Source organism: Chiloscyllium punctatum, chromosome 21 (assembly GCF_047496795.1).
Source record: "Chiloscyllium punctatum isolate Juve2018m chromosome 21, sChiPun1.3, whole genome shotgun sequence".
In the NCBI taxonomy this organism is placed as follows: Eukaryota; Metazoa; Chordata; class Chondrichthyes; order Orectolobiformes; family Hemiscylliidae; genus Chiloscyllium; species Chiloscyllium punctatum.
Window position 1 is genome coordinate 672,272 of NC_092759.1, and position 22,629 is coordinate 694,900.

The window sequence follows — 22,629 nt, forward strand, 5'->3', positions numbered from 1 at the left end:
GCAGGCAGGGTGCTCGATTACTATGTCGGGTACACCCACAGCCTTGACCTCAACTCCCATGGCTGCGCCATTACGTTCAGTGGAGCAACAGCATTTACTAACGGAGTTTGCAAAACTCCGTGACTAAATCGAGGGAGCGCTGGAACCAATTGCTGCCACGCTGGCAAAACATGAGCAGGAGATCGGGCTTTGGATCAGCACATGGAGGTGGTGGAACAAAGGACCACAGGGTGGTGGGGGGGGGGGAAGCCTAGTAAATACGGGTATAATCGCTGTTGTTCCTATGGATGGGAGCCTTGGTGGAGGTGTGGCAAGTGGAGTAATGTAATATAGTACAATGTAGTGTATTTTAATTTTAGTGGGTTGTAATTTAATTTAATGTTATTTTATTTAATTTGAGTTTTTGCTAATTTGGTTTAAGTTAAGTAAATATGAGACGAGTGTATCTTGAAGAATAGTAGGCAGTTTATTGTCAAGGTTACTGTAATATAATGCAATAGTACAATATTATTTCTACCTTACTGAACTTTTATAACTTCTTTTGGTTTTTTTTTGTAAAAGAGTGAAAACTTTTTTCAATAAGTATATACATCATTTGTACCGTAGCACTAGAGTAGGGCTTCCCCCCCCAAAAAAAATGGTCAAGTCCCTCAGGAGAGACTCAAACTAAACATTTGGAGTCACCAGGATCAAGGCAATGATAATCATCACAAAGTCCCAGACGAGTACCTAGCAACTAGTGGGTGGCACAGTGGCTGAGTAGTTAGATTATTTAACTACTGAGCAGTAGCTGTTCCAATATAGAAATATCAGATAAACACACTCTTGGCAAAAAGACAAATTCAGAAACAGATTGCCTCACATGCAGTTCTCCAAATCAGGAGGAAAGAATATTAAAAGACAATTCTGGGAGAGAGAGTGTAGTAGCTGGGAGGGATTCACTGCCTTCCAAACCTGCTGAGACTACAGCAACAACAACTGAAAGCTAAACCAAAACTTCCTGGATCTGTGAGAGCTTGACTGCACCCAGTCAGGCTGCTTCTATTGTTCGAACTTTAAAAAAATACACCAAGGCCTCACAAGTTGGTTATCTTCTTATAGACTGCTTGGTGCCTGTCCCTCAATCAATCTCTAAAGGAAACCAGGACAAAGCACACCTCTGAAAGCCACAGCATCATCACAACATACATGCTGCACAAATGCCAGGAAATGACCATCTCCAACAAGAAAGAGTCTAACCATTTCCTTTGACATTCAACAGCATTACCATCACTAAGTATCTCACTATCAACATCATGGGTTTAACATTGATCAGAAGCTGATGTGGTCCATGTGCACATTGTGTCTACAAGAATAGATCAGAAACCAAGAATACTGTTGGGGTAACTTACCTCCTGACTGCCCAAAGCCTTTATTCATCTACAAGATACAGGTCAGGCGTGTGATGGAATACTCCCCACTTGCCTGGATGGGTGCAGCTCCAATGACACTCAGGACACTTGACACCATCTAGGACTAAGCAGTGATTAGCACTCCATCCAGCATCTTTAGCATTCATGCCCTCCACTACCAAATCTCAGCAGCAGCAGCGTGTACCATTTACAACATGCAGTGCAGAGATTCACCAAAGTCCTTTGACTGCATTTTCCAAACCTGTTACCTCTTCCATCTAGAAGAACAAGGCCAGTAGCTGCATGGGAGCATCACCAGCTGCAGGTTCCCTTCCAAGCTACTTGCCGTCTTGACTTTGAAATATGTCGCCATCCATTCAGTGTTGCTAGGTCAAAGTCCTGGAGCTCCCTTCAAACAGCATGATGGGTGTTCCACAGACTTCAGTTGTTCAGGAAAACAGCAGACCACCACCTACTCGAGGACAATTACAAATAGGAAACTAATGTTGGTCTTCCCAGCAATGCCCACATACCATGCAAGAAATTTTAAAATTGCTGGCATTTGTACACAACAACAGCCTCCACCCAACCCTCTACATCAAAACCTCTCTTGGCATCTCTGAGACATGCTCTTTTTGCAAAATTGAGGTCTACAAAATCATGAAGGGTATAGACAGGGTAGATAGAGATAGAGCTAACACCAATTGTTACAGCTAACCTGAGAATGCAACTTTAAAAAAAAAACATTTTGTGATTTACACATGAAAGAAGTGAAACTATCATGGTATTCGAACAGATGGAAGACTCAACAGACAATCAAGGTATTTTTCAGTGTATAATTTCAGTTACATCACACTGTAAATTTTTGCTATAAATTCTATGCCTTACAATTGTGTCCTCCACTATCACCTGATGAAGGAGCAGCACTCGGAAAGCGAGTGTGTTTCCAATTAAACCTGTTGGACTATAACCTGGTATTGTGTGATTCTTAACTAGATCGAGATAAGCTTTTTCCCAGGGTGAGGGATTCTATAACGAGGGGTCACACATTCAAGGTGAGAGGTAAAAGGTTTAAGGGGGATAAAAGCGGCAAGTACTTTACACAGAGGTACCTAGAATGCGTTGCCAGCAGAGGTAGCAGAGGCAGGCATGGTAGATTCATTTAAGGGGTGTCTGGACAGATGCTTGAGTAGGTGGGGAGCAGAGGGATACAGATGCTTAGGAATTGGGCGACAGGTTTAGACAGTGGATTTGGATTGGCTCAGGCTTGGAGGGCCGAAGGGCCTGTTGCTGGGCTGTAAATTTTCTTTGTTCTCTGTTCTTTCTCCAGCATTGATAGGCTGAAGCCTTGCTCTTTCAATCTTTCCTGATAGCTCTATCTAGTTTAGTCTTAAAGTGTGACCCAATAATCCATGATACCTTTGATATAACAGCTCCTAATATAATCTGTTGTCTGTTATTTCAGCTTAAAATAAAGCTTAACACTAAATGAATGCACAGGTTGAAATTCCAATACATGTCAGAATATACTTTGCTCACCTCATTCAGATATGTATCAAGATAACTGACTGTTTTGTACATAGTGTCAATGCAGTTTTTTCTGTGGTCCTGGTATTTGTTTTTGGTTCCCGTTCTTGTGCCAGGGTCTGGCATTCCAGAGTTGAAGGTGACCTTGCGAGGCGTGGTGCTGGATGAGTTCTTTACCTTCAGGACCTTTGTAGCCAAACTCATTGGCGTCATCTGCACCCTGGCAGCTGGAAGTACCATTTTCCTAGGCAAAGTGGTAAGTGGGCACTGCATATCAATGGCATGTTCATTTCATTGCTAAGATACAGTGGTGAAGGGCATTGCTTAATCGGGGTACCTAGAGAACCAACAAAGAGAGAGTGCTGGAAAATGGGAGGATAGTAGATAGAAAACTGCTGCGTTTTCACAAATGAAACTATTATCAAAAAAAGTGTTTGTCTCTCATTTCATGTTTCATTAATTGGCTTGGGACTGAATTAACAGTGATGGCTGGTACGAGTTGTCCTTGCATCGTTGGAAGGGGTGGTTTGTGATGTTGTGGCCATTCCTCTATCTTACTGAGATCAACCCACGTTGTTAATATTCATCATGCCCTCATTATTATGCACTGGAAACTTAACTGGTCCACATAGGCTCCAAGAACAGGTCGGGAATTCTGTGCTGAATAACTCATTTCCTGACTCCCCAGATCCTGCCCACCACCGAGCTGGAAAAGGTCAGGAGTGTGATGGAACACTGTCCATCTATTTGGATGAGTGTAGTTACAAAAACATTTAAGAAGCTCCATTCCATCCAAGATAAAGTAGCACTATTAATTGGCACCCGTCCACCATTTTAAACAATCACCCTCTCCGCCCTTGATGCTGTGTGTGTGCCATCTTCAATGTACACTGTCAAAACTCATCTAGACACCTCTCGCCACCTTCCAAACCCTCTACCCCCTGGAACAACAAGAGCAACGGACACATGGGAACACCATCCCCTGCAAGTTCTTCCCTAAGCCACTCGGCATCCAGACTTTTTGGCATTCCTTCAGAGTCGTTGGATCAAATTCCCTCCTGCACTGTGGTGGACCTCCAGCTCATAGACTGCAGCAGTTCAAGGAAGCAGCTCGCCACCACCTTCTCTCGCACAATTACAGGTGGACAACCAGTGTTGGCTTAGCCCAGTGATGCCTACATCCTATAAGGAACGGGCAAGAGAAGAAATAGGCTGAGAGAGTAATGAGCCTTGAGAATGTGTTGACAGCTGATTTGGTTGGTATTAATTCAATGTTATAAGACATGGAAATGTAATTGGACCATTCAACCTATTGATGAGATCATTGCTGAAATCTGATCATCTTCGACACCACTTTCCTGCCTTTTTCCCACAATCCTTGATTCCCTTCCTGATTAAAAATCTGTCTATCTCAGTCTTGACTATACTCCCGCTCCAGCCTCTATAGCCATTTGAGGTGGATTCAGTACCATCTGGCCAAAGCAAATCCCCTTCCTCTCTGATCGAAATAGGTGATTGCTTACCCTGAGATTGTGCCCTCTTGTCTTACACTCTCCCACAAGAGGAAACAACCCGTCCTCATCTACCCCATCAAGTCTCCTCAGAATCTTGTACATTCTCATTCTTCTACAGGCCCGACCTACTCAACCTCTCCTCATAAAACAACGGGTGGCACGGTGGCACAGTGGTTAGCACTGTGGTTAGCACTGCTGCCTCACAGTGCCTGAGACCCGGGTTCAATTCCCGCCTCAGGCGACTGACTGTGTGGAGTTTGCACTTTCTCCCCGTGTCTGTGTGGGTTTGCTCCGGTTTCCTCCCACAGTCCAAAGATGTGCAGGTCAGGTGAATTGGCCATGCTAAATTGCCCATAGTGTTAGGTAAGGGGTAAATGTAGGGGTATGGGTCGGTGTGGACTTGTTGGGCCGAAGGGCCTGTTTCCACACTGTAATGTAATCTAATCTATAAACTCATCAACCTAATGAGGATTATGTGTATTGCCTCCAATGTCAGTCTATTTTTCCTTAGATAAGCGGTCCAAAGCTGTTCACAGTATTCTAGGTATGGTCTGACTAGTGCCTTGTACAGTTTTTAGCAAGGCTTCCTACTTTTAATACTCTCTTCCCTTTGAAATGAAAGCTACTTCCTTACTCCCTGTAACCTTTTTTTGTGATTCATTCATGAGTGAGGATCTAAAATTTGAATTTAGGTTGCTGTCAGAAGCAACAAGTATATGTAGATTTTTATTAACCACAAAATGGCTTTTCAATTTAAAATAACACAACAAAGTGGCTGAAAGTAATGATTTGACTCTGTGAACTTGTGCTGCTGCTTTGCTGGGTTAAGGTAAATGGATGGTAAGAGAATACAATGGATTTTTCATAATATGAGTTATAAGACAGTAATTTGGTATTCGAACTAACCTCGAACTGCTACCATGACATGACGACTTATGTAATTAAGAATCCTTTCCCAGGGAATATCATTGTATTAGCCTGTTGTCAATCACATCACCTTATTACAGTTGATTAGACTTTTCTTGTAATTAAGAACCCTTTCCCAGAAAACATCATTGGATTAACCTGCTGTAAATCATGTCACCTTATTGTATGTGATTGGTCTTTTCTTGTAATTGAGGCTGTACTATCTCTTAAAAAACATTTAAATAATGTGTAATTTTCGAATGCAATTGCACCATTTCTCCAGTGAACACAGAAGTTTTTAACCTCCTTGTTGCTGGTCAAATCAGCGCCCGCTGCCTTAATTTATTAAACTGGTAACCTTGCTTTAAACAGACCGTACCCCTAATGATTCTTTTGACTGATCTCGAACCAAGAGGCCCGTCTAGAGGGGTCCAGACTCACAAATCCTTCAGTGCTGCAGCTTCCTGCAGTCTTTCTCCATTGAAATAATATGCAGCCCCCTTGTTCTCACTGGAAAAGTGCATAAGCTCAAATTTTCCCCACATTACATCCCTTTTGCCAAGTTTTTGTTTTCAAGGGCGAAGTGAATGGTTCCCAAATGGGAGAGGGAACACACTGTAGGGAAGTGTCACCATGCTCATTAACGCTCAGTTGAAATGATCCCTGTAATTAGGTTCAGTTGACAGAAGAGATGCGCTATCATCTGCATTCCAGGACTACCAGGGACTTAGTGCATGGGGAGCACAAAGGACGTTTATAGTCTCATTCTTGAAGCACGGACCAGGTTTGATGGTACCAGCTGAGTTTCTCCTACTCAACAATGTTGGATTCTGATTTCTGCTGGGCACCACCTAAACAATTACCATCAGAGTTTCCAGCAGAGATCTTTCAGGATTACTGCTCACAGTTTCTCAACACCCACTACTGACAGGCCGATTAACCTTTGTGGTATTATGATTAGATTCCCTACAGTGTGGAAACAGGCCCTTCGGCCAAACAAGTCCACACCAACGCTCTGAAATGTAACCCACCCAGACCCATTTCCCTCTGACTAATACACCTAACACTACGGGCAATTTAGCATGGCCAATTCTCCTGACCTGCACATCTTTGGACTGTGGGAGGAAACCGGAGCACCCAGAGGAAACCCACACAGACACGGGGAGAATGTGCAAACTCCACATAGACAGTTGCCTGAGCCTGGAATCAAACTTGGGACCCTGGTGCTGTGAGGCAGCAGTGCTAACCACTGAGCCACCAGGCCCCCACTTATGGGCCAGGCCAGACCAGACCCCTTCAAAATATTGTAACGTAGCCTAGACCCTAACTTTTTCCTATTCTAAAGGCAAATGTAAAGGGCCTGGGTTCCAGATGCAATGCGACTGGTCAAACGACTTGACGTTAAGCAAAACACAATTTATTCAAATACTATAGTTAAAATACAACACAAGAAAGGAGAACTTAGAATAACAATGCTAGTGGAAGACTTAACAGAGTAATAGATGCAGTAAATATTACTAATTAACTGTTCCGATATAGTAACATCCCATAAACACACCCCTTGGGCAAATTCAGAAAACAGATTTTGTCTCACATGCAATCCAGCAGCATAGGAAGAGAATCCCCGGATTTTGGCTGTAATCAAGCGAGGGAGAAAAAAACTTCCACTTCTTCAAGCCCAAAACAGCTGAAAGCTAAAACTAAGAATCCTGGATCAGAGAGAGCTTGACTACACCCAGTCAGGCTGCTTCTATTGTTTCAACTTATAAAAAAAACCCCAAGGTGTCACAAGTTGTTTATCTCCTCATAGACTGCTTGACACTTGTCCCCCAATCTTTCTCTTAAAGAAACCAGGACAAAGCACAATCCCAAAAGCCACAGAATCATCAAAGTGGGTACTTATAAATATTGAATTGGCAAGATTGACCTGAGCAGTAGTGGCTTCTATAGGTCACTACAACAAAATGCCACCTGACTAAACAAACCTCTGGTCACCCAGCCAAATCCATTATTGGTTTATTTAGTGGTTTCTTCAAGTCAGCCAAAGACTGAATTGCGATTAGCTTCCTTGAGATTATCTATGGTTTAAACTGCACCCCTTTCAGTTGATACAAAGTTCCATCCAATCACCGTTAATTTCCTGTTTACGAGTGTGATCCTGCTACACAGTGATCCATGAGTGTGTCTCTACCCGCCAAGGTGCTAAGGATTTGACAAGTCAGACAGAGTTCTTCCACACTTTGTTATGTGGCTCAGTGTCTAATTACGTTCGACGGTCACTCCTATAAAGATCTATGAATTACTATTTTATTGGGAATGAATTTTGAGTGTATAGAACGATTTTGCTGGAGGTTAAAGCAGTAAGGGGCCCACTTGCAGAGCAGTAAACCTGGAAATGGCGAATCTTTACTGCCCACCTGCAGACATCCACCATTTCACACAGCACTGACAGTGGACATCTTGTGCTTTTTAAAAAATCTCTGTATTGTTCCACACAATTGGACAGCACGGTCAAACCCAGCATTTGTTGCCAGTCTCGGGCAAGGATGGCAGATTTTCCCTCCTAACGGGCGTTAGCGGTTTTGCAATGATCACTCCACTATTGCTGAGAGCTAACTTTCAATTCTAGGTGCTTTATTAATTGAGTTTAAATTCCACCAGTTGCCATGGTGGGAATTGACACCGTGCCCCCCTCCCCCAACCCCTGAACTTTAGCCGATACCTCTGCATTACTAGTGATGTTACCGCTGCGGCACCATCTTCTCATATAGTGCAGTGGGTGGTGTTCCTATCTCTGGATGAGATGCTCCACTGTGGAACTAGATGGCCACAGAATGTGTGTCATAATCTGGCCAAGCAATCTATAAATCCATTCAATACGCTGCTGGTGGATAATAGAGAGCCTTCCAGTCAGATGGAACCATGTGTAGCTACGACACCACGGCCTGCTCCTGTTAAAAGTCGCCATTCTCATTCTTGCGTGCAGTACCAAGCTTGACCTTATCATTTGGGAGTGGCAGTATTTGCACTGACTGGCTTCTTGTTGTTCGCAGGGCCCCTTTGTTCACATGGCAACCATCCTCGCCACGTTGCTGGGAAAGGTCATGGTCAAATTCGCAGGAACCAAAGAGGTAACCCTGGACTAAGACCCATTAGCTAGTAGGAATTCAGACACAACTGGATTAAACTGATCCTTGGTCACATCAATTCCACATAATCCAAATGGACAAATTCTTCTCAGTTCAACCTGACGTCAAAGAATCCCATTGCATTCCCCACTGAGCTGAATTCCAGTGGGCCCAGAGACTTCAATGTATAATCGAGGCTGGCACTACCCTCTAAAGGAGTGCTGCACTATCTGAGGGACAATCTTTCACCCAAGGTGTTAAACCCATTTTGTGTTTGCCTTTTGACAATCCCATGGGAATATTCTCATGACCTCTATCTCCACTGAAATTCAGCCCAATGGCACTGGTCAAATAAAAGTTGGGTTTTTTTTTCCCTGGAATCTCAGCTGTCACCCCTCAGGATATCTGTCCACTCCCAACTCGTGGTACCCTCTGGCCAATGATAAATATCTGTCGTATAGGGTCTTCGTTATCAAATGCAGGCCTCAGTGATCTCATCCCTGTGGGGCTAAGATAGAAACAGCAGGGGCCTGGGCGTGCAGATCATTCAAATGTCAGAAACGTTGGGAAGGGAGTGCAGATAAGATCCGTGAGAATGGCTTCGGGGATGAGGAACTTCAGTTCCTTGGATAGATTGGAAAAAAAAGTGGGACTGTTTTCCTCAGAAGGAGGAGGCTGAGGGGAGATCTGTTCGAGGCGTTCAAAATTATGAGGGGTCTGGACAGAGCAGACAGGCAGGACGTCCCCACCTGTGAAAGGTTAGAGAACTAGCGACCACAGATTTAAGGTCATTGGCAGAAGAAACAAAAGTGATAGGAGGAGAAAGTGGCTATACCTGCAATGTGCTGCCTGACAGCATGGTAGAGGCATCAAAACTTTCAAGTGAGTTCAATGCTATCTGCTAAGGAGTAACGAGGAAGGGGCCATGGAGGTGGGGGTGCAGGGTGAGGCAGGACAATAGCACTGAGTGCATTGCACATTCAGGGAGCTAGTACAGACATGATGGGCCAAATGGCTTCCTTCTGTCCTGCAATAATTCTATGATTCTGAGATGTACAGAACGTAACCAGAAGGGCTTTTGGATTTCAGGTTTTTCCATCTAAAGGACTGGACTACAAGGGGTTAGATGTCAAGCTTCAGAAACACAAGGCATTGGTTAGACCATAATTGGGACAGCTTAGTGGCTCAGTGGTTAACACTGCTGCCTCACAGTGCTAGGGACCCAGGGTTCAATTCCACCCTCAGGGGATTGTCTGCATAGAGTTTGCATGCTCTCCCTGTTTCTGTGTGGGGGTGCTCTGGTTTCTTCCCACAGTCCAACAGATGTGCTGGTTAGGTGGATTGGCCATTTAATTTGACCATAGTGTCCAGAAGTATGCAGGCTAGGTGGGTTAGTACAGGCTATGGAGATAGGGCAGGGGCACTGGATCCGGTGGGATACTCGTTGGAGGGTTGATGCCGAACCAATGAGCTGAATGTCCTCTTTCTGCACTGTCTGGTTTCTATGGAGTCAAGATGAGGAGTTCTGGGCATCAGAGTTTAGGAAGGAGATACTGACCTTGAAAGGAATATGGTGTAGATTCACCAGAATAATATCTGGACTTCACCAGTTAAGTTATCAGGAGAGGTTACACAGTCATGGCTCGCATTTCCTGGAATTTAGCATGTTAAAGGATCATTTGATCAAGAGAGTAAGGTGTAGAAAGGGGAGATAGAGAGAGAGCTTTCAGGAGTGAAATTAGGAAACCCTACAACACACAAAGGTCGGTCTGGGTTGGACCTCACTTCTGCCAATGGCGGATCATTCTGGATCAGTTGTTACTTGGAGATCTGAACTTGATATATTTTTGTTTACCAAGAACCTGGTTATAGATCAGCAACTGAAGGGCTGAATGGCCTCTTTGAGGCTTCTCTGTCGTGCATGAGATCCATGGCCTTTCTTCTTGTCCTCTGTGCAGAATAAAGGACGCAAATATGAAATGCTAATCGCTGGCGCAGCGGTGGGTGTAGCCTGTTGCTTTGTGGCACCGGTTGGAGGTAAGGACTTTTTCTCTCTCACTTCCTCCCATTCTTCCCAACCATTGTCCTGTGAGGGAAGCATGGACAGGCTAGGTCTGGATTTGTTGGAAATTAGAACAATAAGAGATGACTTGGTTCAACCCAATTGGAATAGACAAGATAGAAGCGGGAGATTGTTTCCATGGGTGGGTGAAACTATAACTAAGGGGCATAGCCTCAAAATAAGGGGAGGATCAGATTTCGGACTGAGTTGAGGAGGAATGTCTTTCACCCAAAGGATTGTGAATTTGTGGAATTCCCTGCCCGGTGAAGCAGTTGGGACTACCTCGTTGAATGTTTTTAAGGCAAAGATAGATGGAGTTTTGAACAGTAAAGGAGTTAAGGGTTATGGTGAGCGGGTGGGTAAGTGGAGCCGAGTCCATGTAAAGGTCAGCCATGATCTTATTGAATGGCAGAACAGGCTCAATGGTCCAGATGGCCTACTCCTGCCCCTAGCTCTTACCTTCTTATGTTAAGCATCTTGATAGGGGAAGGGATGTTTTGACCTCTGGAAGATTCTAGAACTAGGGGTCACTGTGTTCAGTTTTGGAAATCTGGTCAGTATGGACACGTTGGGCCGAAGGGTCTATTTCCATGCTGTTTGACTCTAAAATAAGGGATCACCTGTTAAAGCAGAGATGAGGCAGTTTTATTTTCTCACAGATGTTTGCGAGTCTTTGGGACTCTCCTCGAATGTGATGCCGACAGCGTGGGTTCAATTCCCACACCATCTGAGGTTATTGTGAAGGACTCTCCTTCTCAGCCTCTCCCCTTAGCAGCCCTGTGGTCCGATAAGACTCCATGGCGACTTGACTTCCTCAAGAGGCATTGGCAGCAGGGTCTTTGAATATTTTTAAGGATAAGCTGGATAGATTCCTGGTAAATAAGGGGGTGAAAGGTTATTGGAAGTCGGTGGGAATCAGATCAACCGCGATCTTATTGAATGGCAGAGACCAAGTGGCCTAATCCTGCTCCTGACTCATATTTCGAAAAGTCAGCCACACATACAAAATAAGGGGCTGACATATTATGTGGAAAATAAAGAGTAATAGCACTTACAAGCACAAAGTACAAGCCATTACAAGCTGTGACCCAGGTTAGTTAGACTGTTGAGAAGCAAAGCCAATCTTGGAGATAGAATCGATTAAACAAAGAAGTTGTGCTGAACATGTACCGAACCTAGGCTCGATCACAGATGCAGAGAACAGCAGCCGGTTCTCAATGCCGTATTAGCAAAAGAAAATCAAGGCATAGGGCAACGTTCAAAATAGGATGGGCATCAATGGCAAGGTCAGTACGTGTTGCCCATCCCTAGTTGCATGGTGGCTCAGTGGTTAGCATTGCTGCCTCATAGCGTCAGGGACCTGGGTTCAATTCCTGCCTTGGGCGACTGTCTTTGTGGAGTTTGTACATTCTCCCTGTGTCTGCGTGGGTTTCCTCCGGGTGCTCCCAAAGTCCAAAGATGTGCAGGTCAGGTGGATTGGCTGCGCTAAATTGTCTTTAGTGCAGGCTTGCTAGATTAACCATGGGAAAAACAGGGATAAGGACAGTGGGTCTGGGAGGGCTTCTTTTCAGAGGTTCAGTGTGGACTTGATGGGCTGAAATAGCTTGCTTCCACACTGTAGGGGAATCTACGAACTGTCTATAACTGAACGGAATGACTTGTGGTATTCTGATAGCCAGACTGTATCATCGGTGATCGGGTTGGGGCCTAATGGGCAAAAGTCCTGGTGAAGTCCAAAAACAGAATATCAGAACCATGTTCTGGAGAAACTCAGCAGGTCTGGCACCATCCAGAAGGCTGCGGAGAGGGAGAGAAACTGAATTCAGGTTTCGGGTCCAATATGACTCTTCTTGTGAAGCCATGCTCCTGCATGTAGGATAATAGTCAAGAAATGTTTACTTCCTCAGCATCAGTATATGGTGTCCAGTCTTTATCTGCCTAAGACTCATTTCAGAGAGTAGAGTCTGGAATCAAACATAGATCCTTTCAGGAAAGGATGATCAGACTGGGTCTCCTTTCTCCCGAAAAGCTAAGGTTCACGTTGGTCGTGAAAACGATGAAAGGTTTCCACAGCGTGGATATAGAGAGAGAGAATTTCCTTTGAGGGGAAGAGCAGGACTAGAGGCCACTCAGTATAAGAATGGGAATCAGGAGATACGCCTCCGGCCAGAGAGTGTTACCACAAGGGGTACTGGTGAAGAGGAGTTTATATGAGCATGTGTGGGGTCAGGGGAGTACTTTCCAAACCTTCTCCCAGCATGACCCATTGTAATTCCCCAGAATTCACACAGCGGAGAACATCTGAAAGTTGACGAGATGAGGCGTGGGGTGTGATTTTGGGCTTTAGCCACTGAGCAGGGTGTAGAGGACTCACGGGGAGGCTGCGTAAGAACGGAAACATTTTAAGCTACTGAGTGTTTTCACTGACCCTTGTTTGCAGCAGCATTCAGGCATCAAAGAGCTATCCGCTGGGCCATGCTCACTGGTAAGAAAAAAACACGCCATTCTCAGGCACTGTAAGTGAGAAAGAGAGAGATGCCTCTGTTAAGAGGTGTGTTGTGTCCCATTATTAGCTGTAGGATTGTTCTAATTGTTCCAGTGACAGACACAACTTTTTTGCCCTTCTCTCCCTCCCCCAGGAGTCCTGTTCAGCGTGGAGACAACAGCCACCCACTTTGCCGTACGGAATTACTGGCGAGGGTTCTTTGCTGCGACCTGTGCTGCTCTGATGTTCCGGGTGCTGGCTGTAGTAAACAACGAACACGGTACTGCTCTGGAGTTACTGAATGTCTAGGCTTCAGGCACAAAGCAAGAAACACGGCTGCTTGTTACCAGGTGGCAAAGTCCATGCTGACACTTTGAACAGCATCCTCGCCAGTCCCTGTAACGCTGCATTTCCAATGGCTAACCCACCCTAGCCTGCACATCCCTGGACACTATGGGACAATTTAGCATGGCCAATCCACCCTAACCTGCACATCCATGGACGCTATGGGACAATTTAGCACAGCCAATCCACCCTAACCTGCACATCCATGGACGCTATGGGGCAATTCAATACGGCCAATCCACCCTAAGCTGCACATCCCTGGGCAGTATGATTAATTTAGCATGGCCAACCCACCCTAACCTGCACATCTTTAGACTGTGGGAGGTAACTTGCGCAGACGTGGGGAGAATGTGCAAACTCCATACGGGCAGCTGTCCGAGGGTGGCATCGAACTCGGATCCCTGTTACGGTGAGGCAGCAATGTTAACCACTGAGCCACTGTGCCGCCCAAGCTATGGGGTAAATCTTTAAATCTGACTTCAATTGCTCTTATTCATGGGGACAAATCCCCTGAGAAGGTGGTGGTGAGCAGCTTTCTTGAATCTTAACAGCCCTTGAGGTGTAAATACACACATACAGTTTCCTTCTGGTCCATTCTTTCATGGGATGTGTGCACATCTCGGTCAAGGCCAGAATCTGTCGTTCATCCCTTATTGCCTTTGAACCGAGTGACTCACTGGGTCATTTTGGAGTCAGCCATTTTGCTGAGGCAGGCAGATGTGGGATTTTTACTCCATGAAGGTGAAAGAACGGTGGTCTGTTTCCACCTCAGGATGGTGCGTATGGTTATGAGGGGACTTTGGGCTGGGATTAGGGTTTCCCAGGTCCCTGCTGCTCCTGTCCCCCCCAGGTAGTGAAGGTTGCAATGGATGCTTAATAGTGTCACCCTCGAAGCTGAATTATGTATAATGTGCCCAGCTCTGGTCCCGAATTTTCCTTCTGACAATAGACTGGGAAGACAGTTTGAGTGGAGTTCAGTCAACCGGACCTTCCTGTTCCCTCAGAAACGGTGGCTGTGCTCTTCACGACCAACTGGAAGGTGGAATTCCCCTTTGACCTGCCAGAATTCCTTTCCTTCGCCATTCTTGGGTAAGTTTGAAAAGGTTTCACTCTTCCCAGAGAAAGGGGGTAGTCTTGAGGCATTAGGGGAAACGTCGCTGCCTGTTTTGTGGCTCCAGGTTCGTGATGCACTCCAGGGGTGGGCGACCAAGAAAGGTGTGACCATAGGACGGCCAAACAAGTCGATTATGATCCCGTTAATCTTTCCAAAATGCTTCTGGCAGGCGATAAGAGTGGGACAATCTTCTAGTCTCAGGCTTGAGCCTCAGGCTAACAATCTGCTCCAGGAAATATGAGCCAAAGAAACAGATATTCTGTCTTCATGTGTAGACTTGGGAAAGTTTTCTTTTCTGTTCTTGCCTGGGATGAGGGTGATGCTGCTGGCTAGCACTGGTATTTATTGCCCATCCCAGAACGCAGTTGAGTCAACCACATTGCTGGGATCTCAGAGAATCCCCACAGTGTTGAAGCAGGTCAGTCGGCCCATACCAAACCTCCTACCCAGACCCACCCCCATCCCCGTAACCCTGCATTTTCCACAGCTAATCCACCTAACCTGCACACTATGGGGGAATCTACCATGGCTAATTCACCCAAACCTGCACATCTTTGGCCTGTGGGAGGAAACCCATACAGAGACAGGGCGAACGTGCAAACTCCACACAGACAGTCGCCCGAGGGTGGAATCGAACCTGGGTCCCTGGTGCCATAAGGCAGCATTGTCAACCACTGTGCCACCATAACGCAGATCCCAGCATTTTGGTTGACTCTTGACTGCTCTCTGGTATGGGCAATAAATACGTATGGAGTTGTCATTTTTTTCTTTTCCATGGAGTGCAACAGTGAAATCTTGGTGACAAAATCGCTGCACGTAAAACAAAGCTGAAATGTCCATGCTGTGAATCACCTCCTACCCTGGACCTTTCCCATAGGGTCGTCTGCGGATGTCTGTGCTGTGTCTACCTGTTTTGCCACCGGAACCTCACCATATTTATGACCAACCACAAAAAGATCTCCAGGTTCATGGCTGACAAGTAGGTAACCCAAAGGAATGTCAAGGCTCTTTGTCAATTTCACATTTGGCTCTCTGTAGGACCAGACCAGTCATTAGCTGTAACCGTCTGGTCCTGTAAGTTTATTTCTTCATACATCCACCCAGGTTCCTTTGAAATCATTCACTATCTCCACTTCCACACCTTTCATGGCCAGCAAACTCGAGTTCAATTGTGTTTGCTACATAGAAGCATGTGCATCAGAAATGTGAATCCTTAAATCTATGCTCACCTGAGTCCTTGAACTATCAACCAATGGAAACAACTTTTCCTTTCCATCTGACCTAAGCCTATCATAACCTTGTCCCCTCAACTGAATTGCTCCTTCATCCCAAGGTAAATGACTCTACCTTTTCTAACCTGTAGTTAAAATTTCTGAATCCTGCCTGGTAAGTCTACCCTGCACTCTCTCAACCGCACTCACGCCCATCCCAAAGGATGACTATCTTGGAGCATTGCAAATTTTTGGGATCCCCTATCTCAGAGGGCTGGGCCGATGAGTTGATTCAAAGGTAAAATCGATGCCAAGGTGACGAAGGGATGCAGCGAGCAGATGAGAAGGTGGAGATGTGGTGAAAGATCAGACCCAAATCTTATTGAATGGTGGGGTGGGTTCAGGGGGCTGAGTGAATGCATGAGAAATGGGAAGAAGAGGAGGCTACTCAGCCCATCCAAGCCCACTCTGCCATTCAATGATATCATGTCAGTTCTCCTACTTTAACACTGTTTTATCCCATATCCTTGATGCTTTCAGGTTTGGTAGGTTCTTGATTGGTAAGGGGGAGTCAAGGGTTATGGGGTGAAGGCAGGAGAGTTGAGTTGAGAAACATGTCAGCCATGATTGAAAGATGGAACAGATGATGGGCTCAATGGCCTATATCTCCTGGTCTTTTAATATGTAAATATCTATTGATTTCAGTCTCGAACATATTCAGGAACTGAACTCCACATCTCTCTGGAGTAAAGAATTCCAAAGATTCTCCACTATCTGAGTCCTAGAGTCATGAAAGCATGGAAACAGACCCTTCGGTCCAACCAGTTCAGGCGGCACGGTGGCACAGTGGTTAGCACTGCTGCCTCACAGCGCCAGAGACCCGGGTTCAATTCCCGCCTCAGGCGACTGACTGTGTGGAGTTTGCACGTTCTCCCCGTGTCTGCGTGGGTTTCCTCCGGGTGCTCCGGTTTCCTCCTACAGTCCAAAGATGTGCAGGTTAGGTGAATTGGCCATGCTAAATTGCCCGTAGTGTTAGGTAAGGGGTAAATGTAGATGTAGGGGTATGGGTGGGTTACACTTCGGCGGGGTGGTGTGGACTTGTTGGGCCGAAGGGCCTGTTTCCACACTGTAAGTAATCTAAATCTAATCTAATCTAAACCATGTTCCCAAACTAAACCAGTCCCACCTGCCTACGTGTGGCCCATATTCCTGCAAACCTTTCCTATTCATGAACTTATCCAAATGCCTTGTAAAGATTGTAACTGTCCATCGCTTCCTCTGGCAGTTCATTCTACAAGTTCATTCCCTCCTTCTCCTCTCACCTTAAATATATGCCCCATAGTTTTGAACACCTCCACCCTGGAAAGACATAGCTTGTCATTCAGCTTATCCGTACCCCTCATGATTTTAGAAACCTCTAGAAGGTCACCCCTCAGCCTCCGACCCTCCAGTGGAAAAGGTTCCAGCCTTTCCAGTCTAAGAAAACAATTCCTCTTCATCTCACTCTGGAATTGCCTGCCCTTGATTCTGAGACTGCTTGGATCCCCCACCAAACCGGGGCAGGGGGGGAACATCCTTCCTGCATTTGTCACGTTAAACGTCTGAGAGTTTTGTGATCACCTCTCATTCTTCCATAATACAGAGGATACAGGCTTAACTTCCTCAGCTGTTCCCTGTAGGACAATCCTGTCTTCCAGGAATTAGTTGGGCGAATTTTTGTTGCATTCACTTTATGTCTTATATTGAGAAAGGAAACAGTATTTTTGTTTCTGCAGTAAGATTCTATTCGCTGGATTTGTGGCTCTTGTATTGGCAAGTGTAACTTTTCCCCATGGAGTGGGCCAGTACATCGGTTCGAGGGTAAGCAATGAACCTTCTTTCAATGCAATACAGTGCAATTTAAACCTTCTACGTATTGCCCCGCACAGTTTCTATTCCTCTGTTTGCCTCCTGTTCATGTGTCTATTAAGATACGTCTTAAACGTTGCCAACCTACCTCCTTCCATCATCTCCACTGGCAGTGTGTTCCAGGCACCCACCACCCTCTGTGTGAAAACTGTCCTCCCATTTCCCCCCCTAAACTTTCACCTTGAACCTGTGTTCTCTTGTAGTTGAGCCCTCCACCCTGGGGGAAAAAAAGCCACTGTCTATCCACCTTGTCCATACCTCTGGTAATTTTGTAAACCTCTATCAGGTTTCCCGTCAGCCTCCACCTTTCCCGTGAAAACAATCTGAGTTTATCCAACCTCTCCACGTAACTAAACTCCTGCAGACCAGGCAACATCCTGGTAAACCTTCTCTGCACCCTCTCCAAAGCCTTCACCTCCTTCTGGTACGGTGGCCACCAGAACTGCAATATCTCAAATGTGGCCTAACTAAAGTTTTGTACAGCTACGGATTAATTTGCCAACTTTTTATATTCGATGCTGTTAGATCTTAGTGCCGCTAGATTTTTAGAACGAAAATCCAGTGACAGACGCATTGGTTAAATCCGAAACCAGACATCGTAATGATTCAGTGTAAGCTTACACCTGAATCTGCCCCATGACCAGTTTCTGTCAATCCTCGCACCTCACTGATGCCAGAGATGCACAGGATCACAAACCGTCTTTCCTTGCTCTGCTATATTCAGAAATTAAACCGTAACCTCCTTGGGCTGGCGTCACAGGAGCATCTAAAAGAGATTTTGTGATCAGTACTTTTCTGGATGGTTTTATTAGTTGATGGCATTTTAGATTATGAGGTAGGGAGGGGCACATTTTCTGGGGTCAGAAACCAGGTACTGCCTCTGGGATCCGAGCCAACCCACTAACAATCCCTGGTCACACAAGTGCGAAACGAGGGGCTAGCTGGCCTTAAGACCATTATGAATGCAACATAGAAACTGGTGTTATCTAAATAATAAATCCAAATAATATACAACCAACAAGGGAATTGCACAATTTCTTCCTTGGTTAATTTTTTAAAAAATTATGTACACTTTTGAGATTTGCAATGTGATTATTTTAATCAAATCTTTAATGACAGACTTGTAGTTCTGCTGTAACACGATGTGGGAGGAGTTACAGACTGAAATATCCTTGCCATTGTTCTTGTCAATTTGCTGAAATTGCCTTTTCGTGGTGGTTCATGGAGGAGGAGATGGTCTGGGGGAAGCATCCCAGACTCCAAGTGAGGAGAACCGAGAGGGTAGTGCATAATTGGACAAGGGCAGGCATACGCAACTTGTTTCTTATTCTATTATCAGGCTTCCTGTCCTCCCATTACAAATTTCCACATTGCTCTTTACAATGGGAAAGCTTATCACAGAATCACCACGGTGTGGAAGCAGGTCATTCGGCCCATTGAGTCCACACTGACCCTCCAAAGAGCATCCCATCCTATTCCTGTAACCCTGTGTTTCCCATGGCTAACCCATCTAGCCTGCACATTCCTGCACACTATGGGGCAATTTAGCACGGCCAATCCACCCTAACCTGCACATCTTTGGACTGTGGGAGGGAAACACAGCACCCAGAAGAAACCCACACAAACATAGGGAGAGTGTGCAAATGCCACACAGACAGTCATAGAGATGTACAGCATGGAAACAGACCCTTCAGTCCAACCCGTCCATGCCAACCAGGTATCCCAACCCAAACTAGTCCCACCTGCCAGCACCCAACCCATATCCCTCCAAACCCTTCCTATTCATATACCCATCCAAATGCCACTTAAATGTTGCAATTGTACCAGCCTCCAACACATCCTCTGGCAGCTCATTCCATACAAGTACCACCCTCTGCGTGAAAATGTTGCCTCTTAGGTCTCTTTTATATCTTTCCCCTCTCACCGTAAACCTATGCCCTCTAGTTCTGGACTCCCCGATCCCAGGGAAAAGACTTTGCCTATTTACCCCATCCATTCCCCTCATAATTTTGTAAACCTCTATAAGGTCACCCCTCAGCCTCCGACGCTCCAGGGAAAACAGGCCCAGCCTGTTCAGCCTCTCCCTGTAGCTCAGATCCTCCAACCCTGGCAACGTCCTTGTAAATCTTTTCTGAACCCTTTCAAGTTTCACAACATCTTTCCGATAGGAAGGAGACCAGAATTGCACACAATATTCCAACAGTGGCCTAACCAATGTCCTGTACAGCTGCAGCATGACCTCCCAACTCCTGTACTCAGTCACCTGAGGCTGGAATCGAACTTGGTTCCCTGGCACTGTGAGGCAGCCGTGTTAACCCCTGAGCCACCGTGCCATCCTACGATGCTCTGTTTACACACTCTAGTCAGTAGCGATGCAGCAGCAGCACCTCCAATGGATGGGTTGGTGAGATGTGATGACAATCTGACAGGTTTACAGAGACACTTTTCATTATAAAGGGCCATGTCAGAATTAAAGGTGATTGGAAGGATGCCCACCATCTGATCTTTATCACAGTATGGATAGAAGCAGATTCAATGGTCAATGCTGAAGTAACCTCTCTATTTTGAGCACAAGTCCTTTTCTCACAGCTCTCGATGAAGGAACATTTGGAAACATTCTTTGACAATCGTACCTGGGGTTCCGATGAGCAGATGCTGGAGAACAACACCAGGCAGCCCCCTGCCCCGACCTATAATGCCAACTGGCTTCAATGGACCCACATGAGACTTTCATCTCTGGAGATGTTGACGTTCTTTATCATCCTAAAGGTAAATAAAAGACTTCTGTTTCAGTGACAAAAAAAATGCAGTTCAGAAAGAATGAGCTTTGAAGTTGCTTTGATCTGAGGTGTGGTCCTGGTCTGTGCAGGAACATAAGTTATTGGATCAGATGTAAATCATACAGCCCATTGCGCCTGCTCCCCCAGTGAATGCCATCATGACTGATCTTCTGCCTCAGCTATGTCTTCCCACTTCCCAAGATCCCCTGAGAGGTCTGTCTATCTCAGGCTTACATAGTTACCACAATGGGCCATCCACAATCCTCTGATGTAGACAATTCCAACAATTTATAACCTCTAAATAAAGAAATTTCTCCTCATCTCTGTCCTAAATGATCAGCCCATTATCCTGAGATTGCAGCCCCCTGTTCTAGTTTCCACAGGCAGCCTCTGTCAACCTTGACAGGATCTTGTACATTTCACTTAAAACACCTCTCACGCTTCTGAACTCCGGAGAACGTCAATTCCTCTTATTCGGAGTCCCAACATAGGACGACTCCCCCTGATCCCAGGAACCAACCCTTTGCTGTTTAGGACAATGCAAGTATATCATTAAATTGACCAGAAACTGAAACTGAACTGGATAAACACCACAGCTACCAGAGCAGATCAGTGGGGAATCCTGTGGTGAGTAAATCACCTCCTGTCTCCCAAAGCCAGTCCACACTTCACAAGGTGTAAGTCAAGTGTGTGATGGAATGTTCCCCACTTGCCTGGATGGGTCCAGCTCCAACAACACTCAAGAAGTTTGACACCATCCAAGTCAAAGCAGTTCACTAGATTGACATCTCATCTACCATTTTGGACATTCACTGCCTTTACCATTGACACAGTTACAATGTTTAAAAGACATTCAGATAAGTACACAAATTGGAAAGGTTTGGTGGAATCCGGGCCAGGAGCAGGCAAGTGGGACTACTTTAGTTTGGGAACTTGGTTGGGATAGTCTAGTTGGACCGAAGGGTCTGATGGCTCTGTGACACACAGTGGCAGCAGTATGCACCATCGATAAAGGGCACCGTCGCAACTCACCAAGACTTTGGCAGCACCTTCCAAAGCTGTGCCCTCTTGAGCAACAGACGCATAGAAACACCATCCCTGACTTGGAAATATATTACTGTTCCATCAGTGTCGCGGGGGCGAAACCCTGGAACTTTATCCCTAACAGCATTGTGGGCACAGACTGCAGTGGTTCAAGATGGTGGCGTATCATCACTATTGGTAATAAACGATGGCCTGACTGAGAACCACTAACAGTCCTTGGGCACTCCCCGCATTCCCCGTGCCAGTCTTCTTACCAACTCAAACTCCCATGCCAATTTCATAGCCACTTATTCCGTATTCGCAATGGATGAACTTCAGGGGCTTTGTGGCGATGAAAGAAAAATAAACTTCTGACAACTTAAGGCAGCTATTCCTCACACGCGTATGATACTGAAAAGAATCTTCCGTTCACAAAACCTATCTAAAGATTTAAAATCCCATGAAATATTCAATGAGTTATAAAAATAAAATTCTGTTTAAAATCCACATCGGGGGCAGATAATCCTTTAATAGTCACTTTAAACTATCACCCAAAATAATGTCAACCCCACACATCCTCACAAAGCTGAACAAGTAGCTTTTGAAATCCAGGCAAGCATTCACAATGACATCAATTATCAGCCCTTGACAAATATCAAAAAGGATTCAACAGAACAGTTAGAATTTATTTTTCTAAATACCAGATGACTCGCCAATCAGAGGAGTCCAGCAGGTAATATGAACTTAAAAATGTGTTGCTGGAAAAGCGCAGCAGGTCAGGATAGCTCTGATCTCCAGCATCTGCAGTCCTCACTTTCTCCTAGTTTATTTTAACCCTACTGTGAATCCTCTTGCAAGGATGCCTTCCTTGAAGAAGCTCTCCTCCTCCCTCTACAAGGATCTCAGTGAGTCCCTCTCTCACTGCACCCCACCCCCCCCCAGGTAATCTCCTCTACAATCTTCTTCACGACCTCTCCGCCCCACCCCCTCTCCAGCCTATCACCCTCACCTTAACCTCCTTCCACCTATCATATTCTCAACGCCCCTCCCCCAAGTCCCTCCTCCCTACCTTTTATCTTAGCCTGCTTGGCACACCCTCCTCATTCCTGAAGAAGGGCTCATGCCCGAAACGTCGATTCTCCTGTTCCTTTGATGCTGCCTGACCTGCTGCGCTTTTCCAGCAACATATTTTTAAGCTCTGATCTCCAGCATCTGCAGTCCTCACTTTCTCCTAG

At 45.6% G+C, this 22,629-nt stretch overlaps 1 protein-coding gene across 1 annotated transcript in view; it reads left to right on the forward strand.

The window, feature by feature from the left end:
- LOC140492351 (chloride channel protein ClC-Kb-like) overlaps window positions 1-22,629 on the forward strand; it is a 72,395-nt gene that overhangs the window by 18,227 nt on the left and 31,539 nt on the right. Inside the window, exons 4-11 of the mRNA XM_072591272.1 lie at window positions 3,035-3,174; window positions 8,392-8,469; window positions 10,425-10,503; window positions 13,168-13,293; window positions 14,363-14,447; window positions 15,350-15,451; window positions 17,459-17,543; window positions 20,181-20,360. Of these exons, the coding sequence (XP_072447373.1) occupies window positions 3,035-3,174; window positions 8,392-8,469; window positions 10,425-10,503; window positions 13,168-13,293; window positions 14,363-14,447; window positions 15,350-15,451; window positions 17,459-17,543; window positions 20,181-20,360 (875 nt within the window). The remainder of the gene's footprint in view (window positions 1-3,034; window positions 3,175-8,391; window positions 8,470-10,424; window positions 10,504-13,167; window positions 13,294-14,362; window positions 14,448-15,349; window positions 15,452-17,458; window positions 17,544-20,180; window positions 20,361-22,629) is intronic.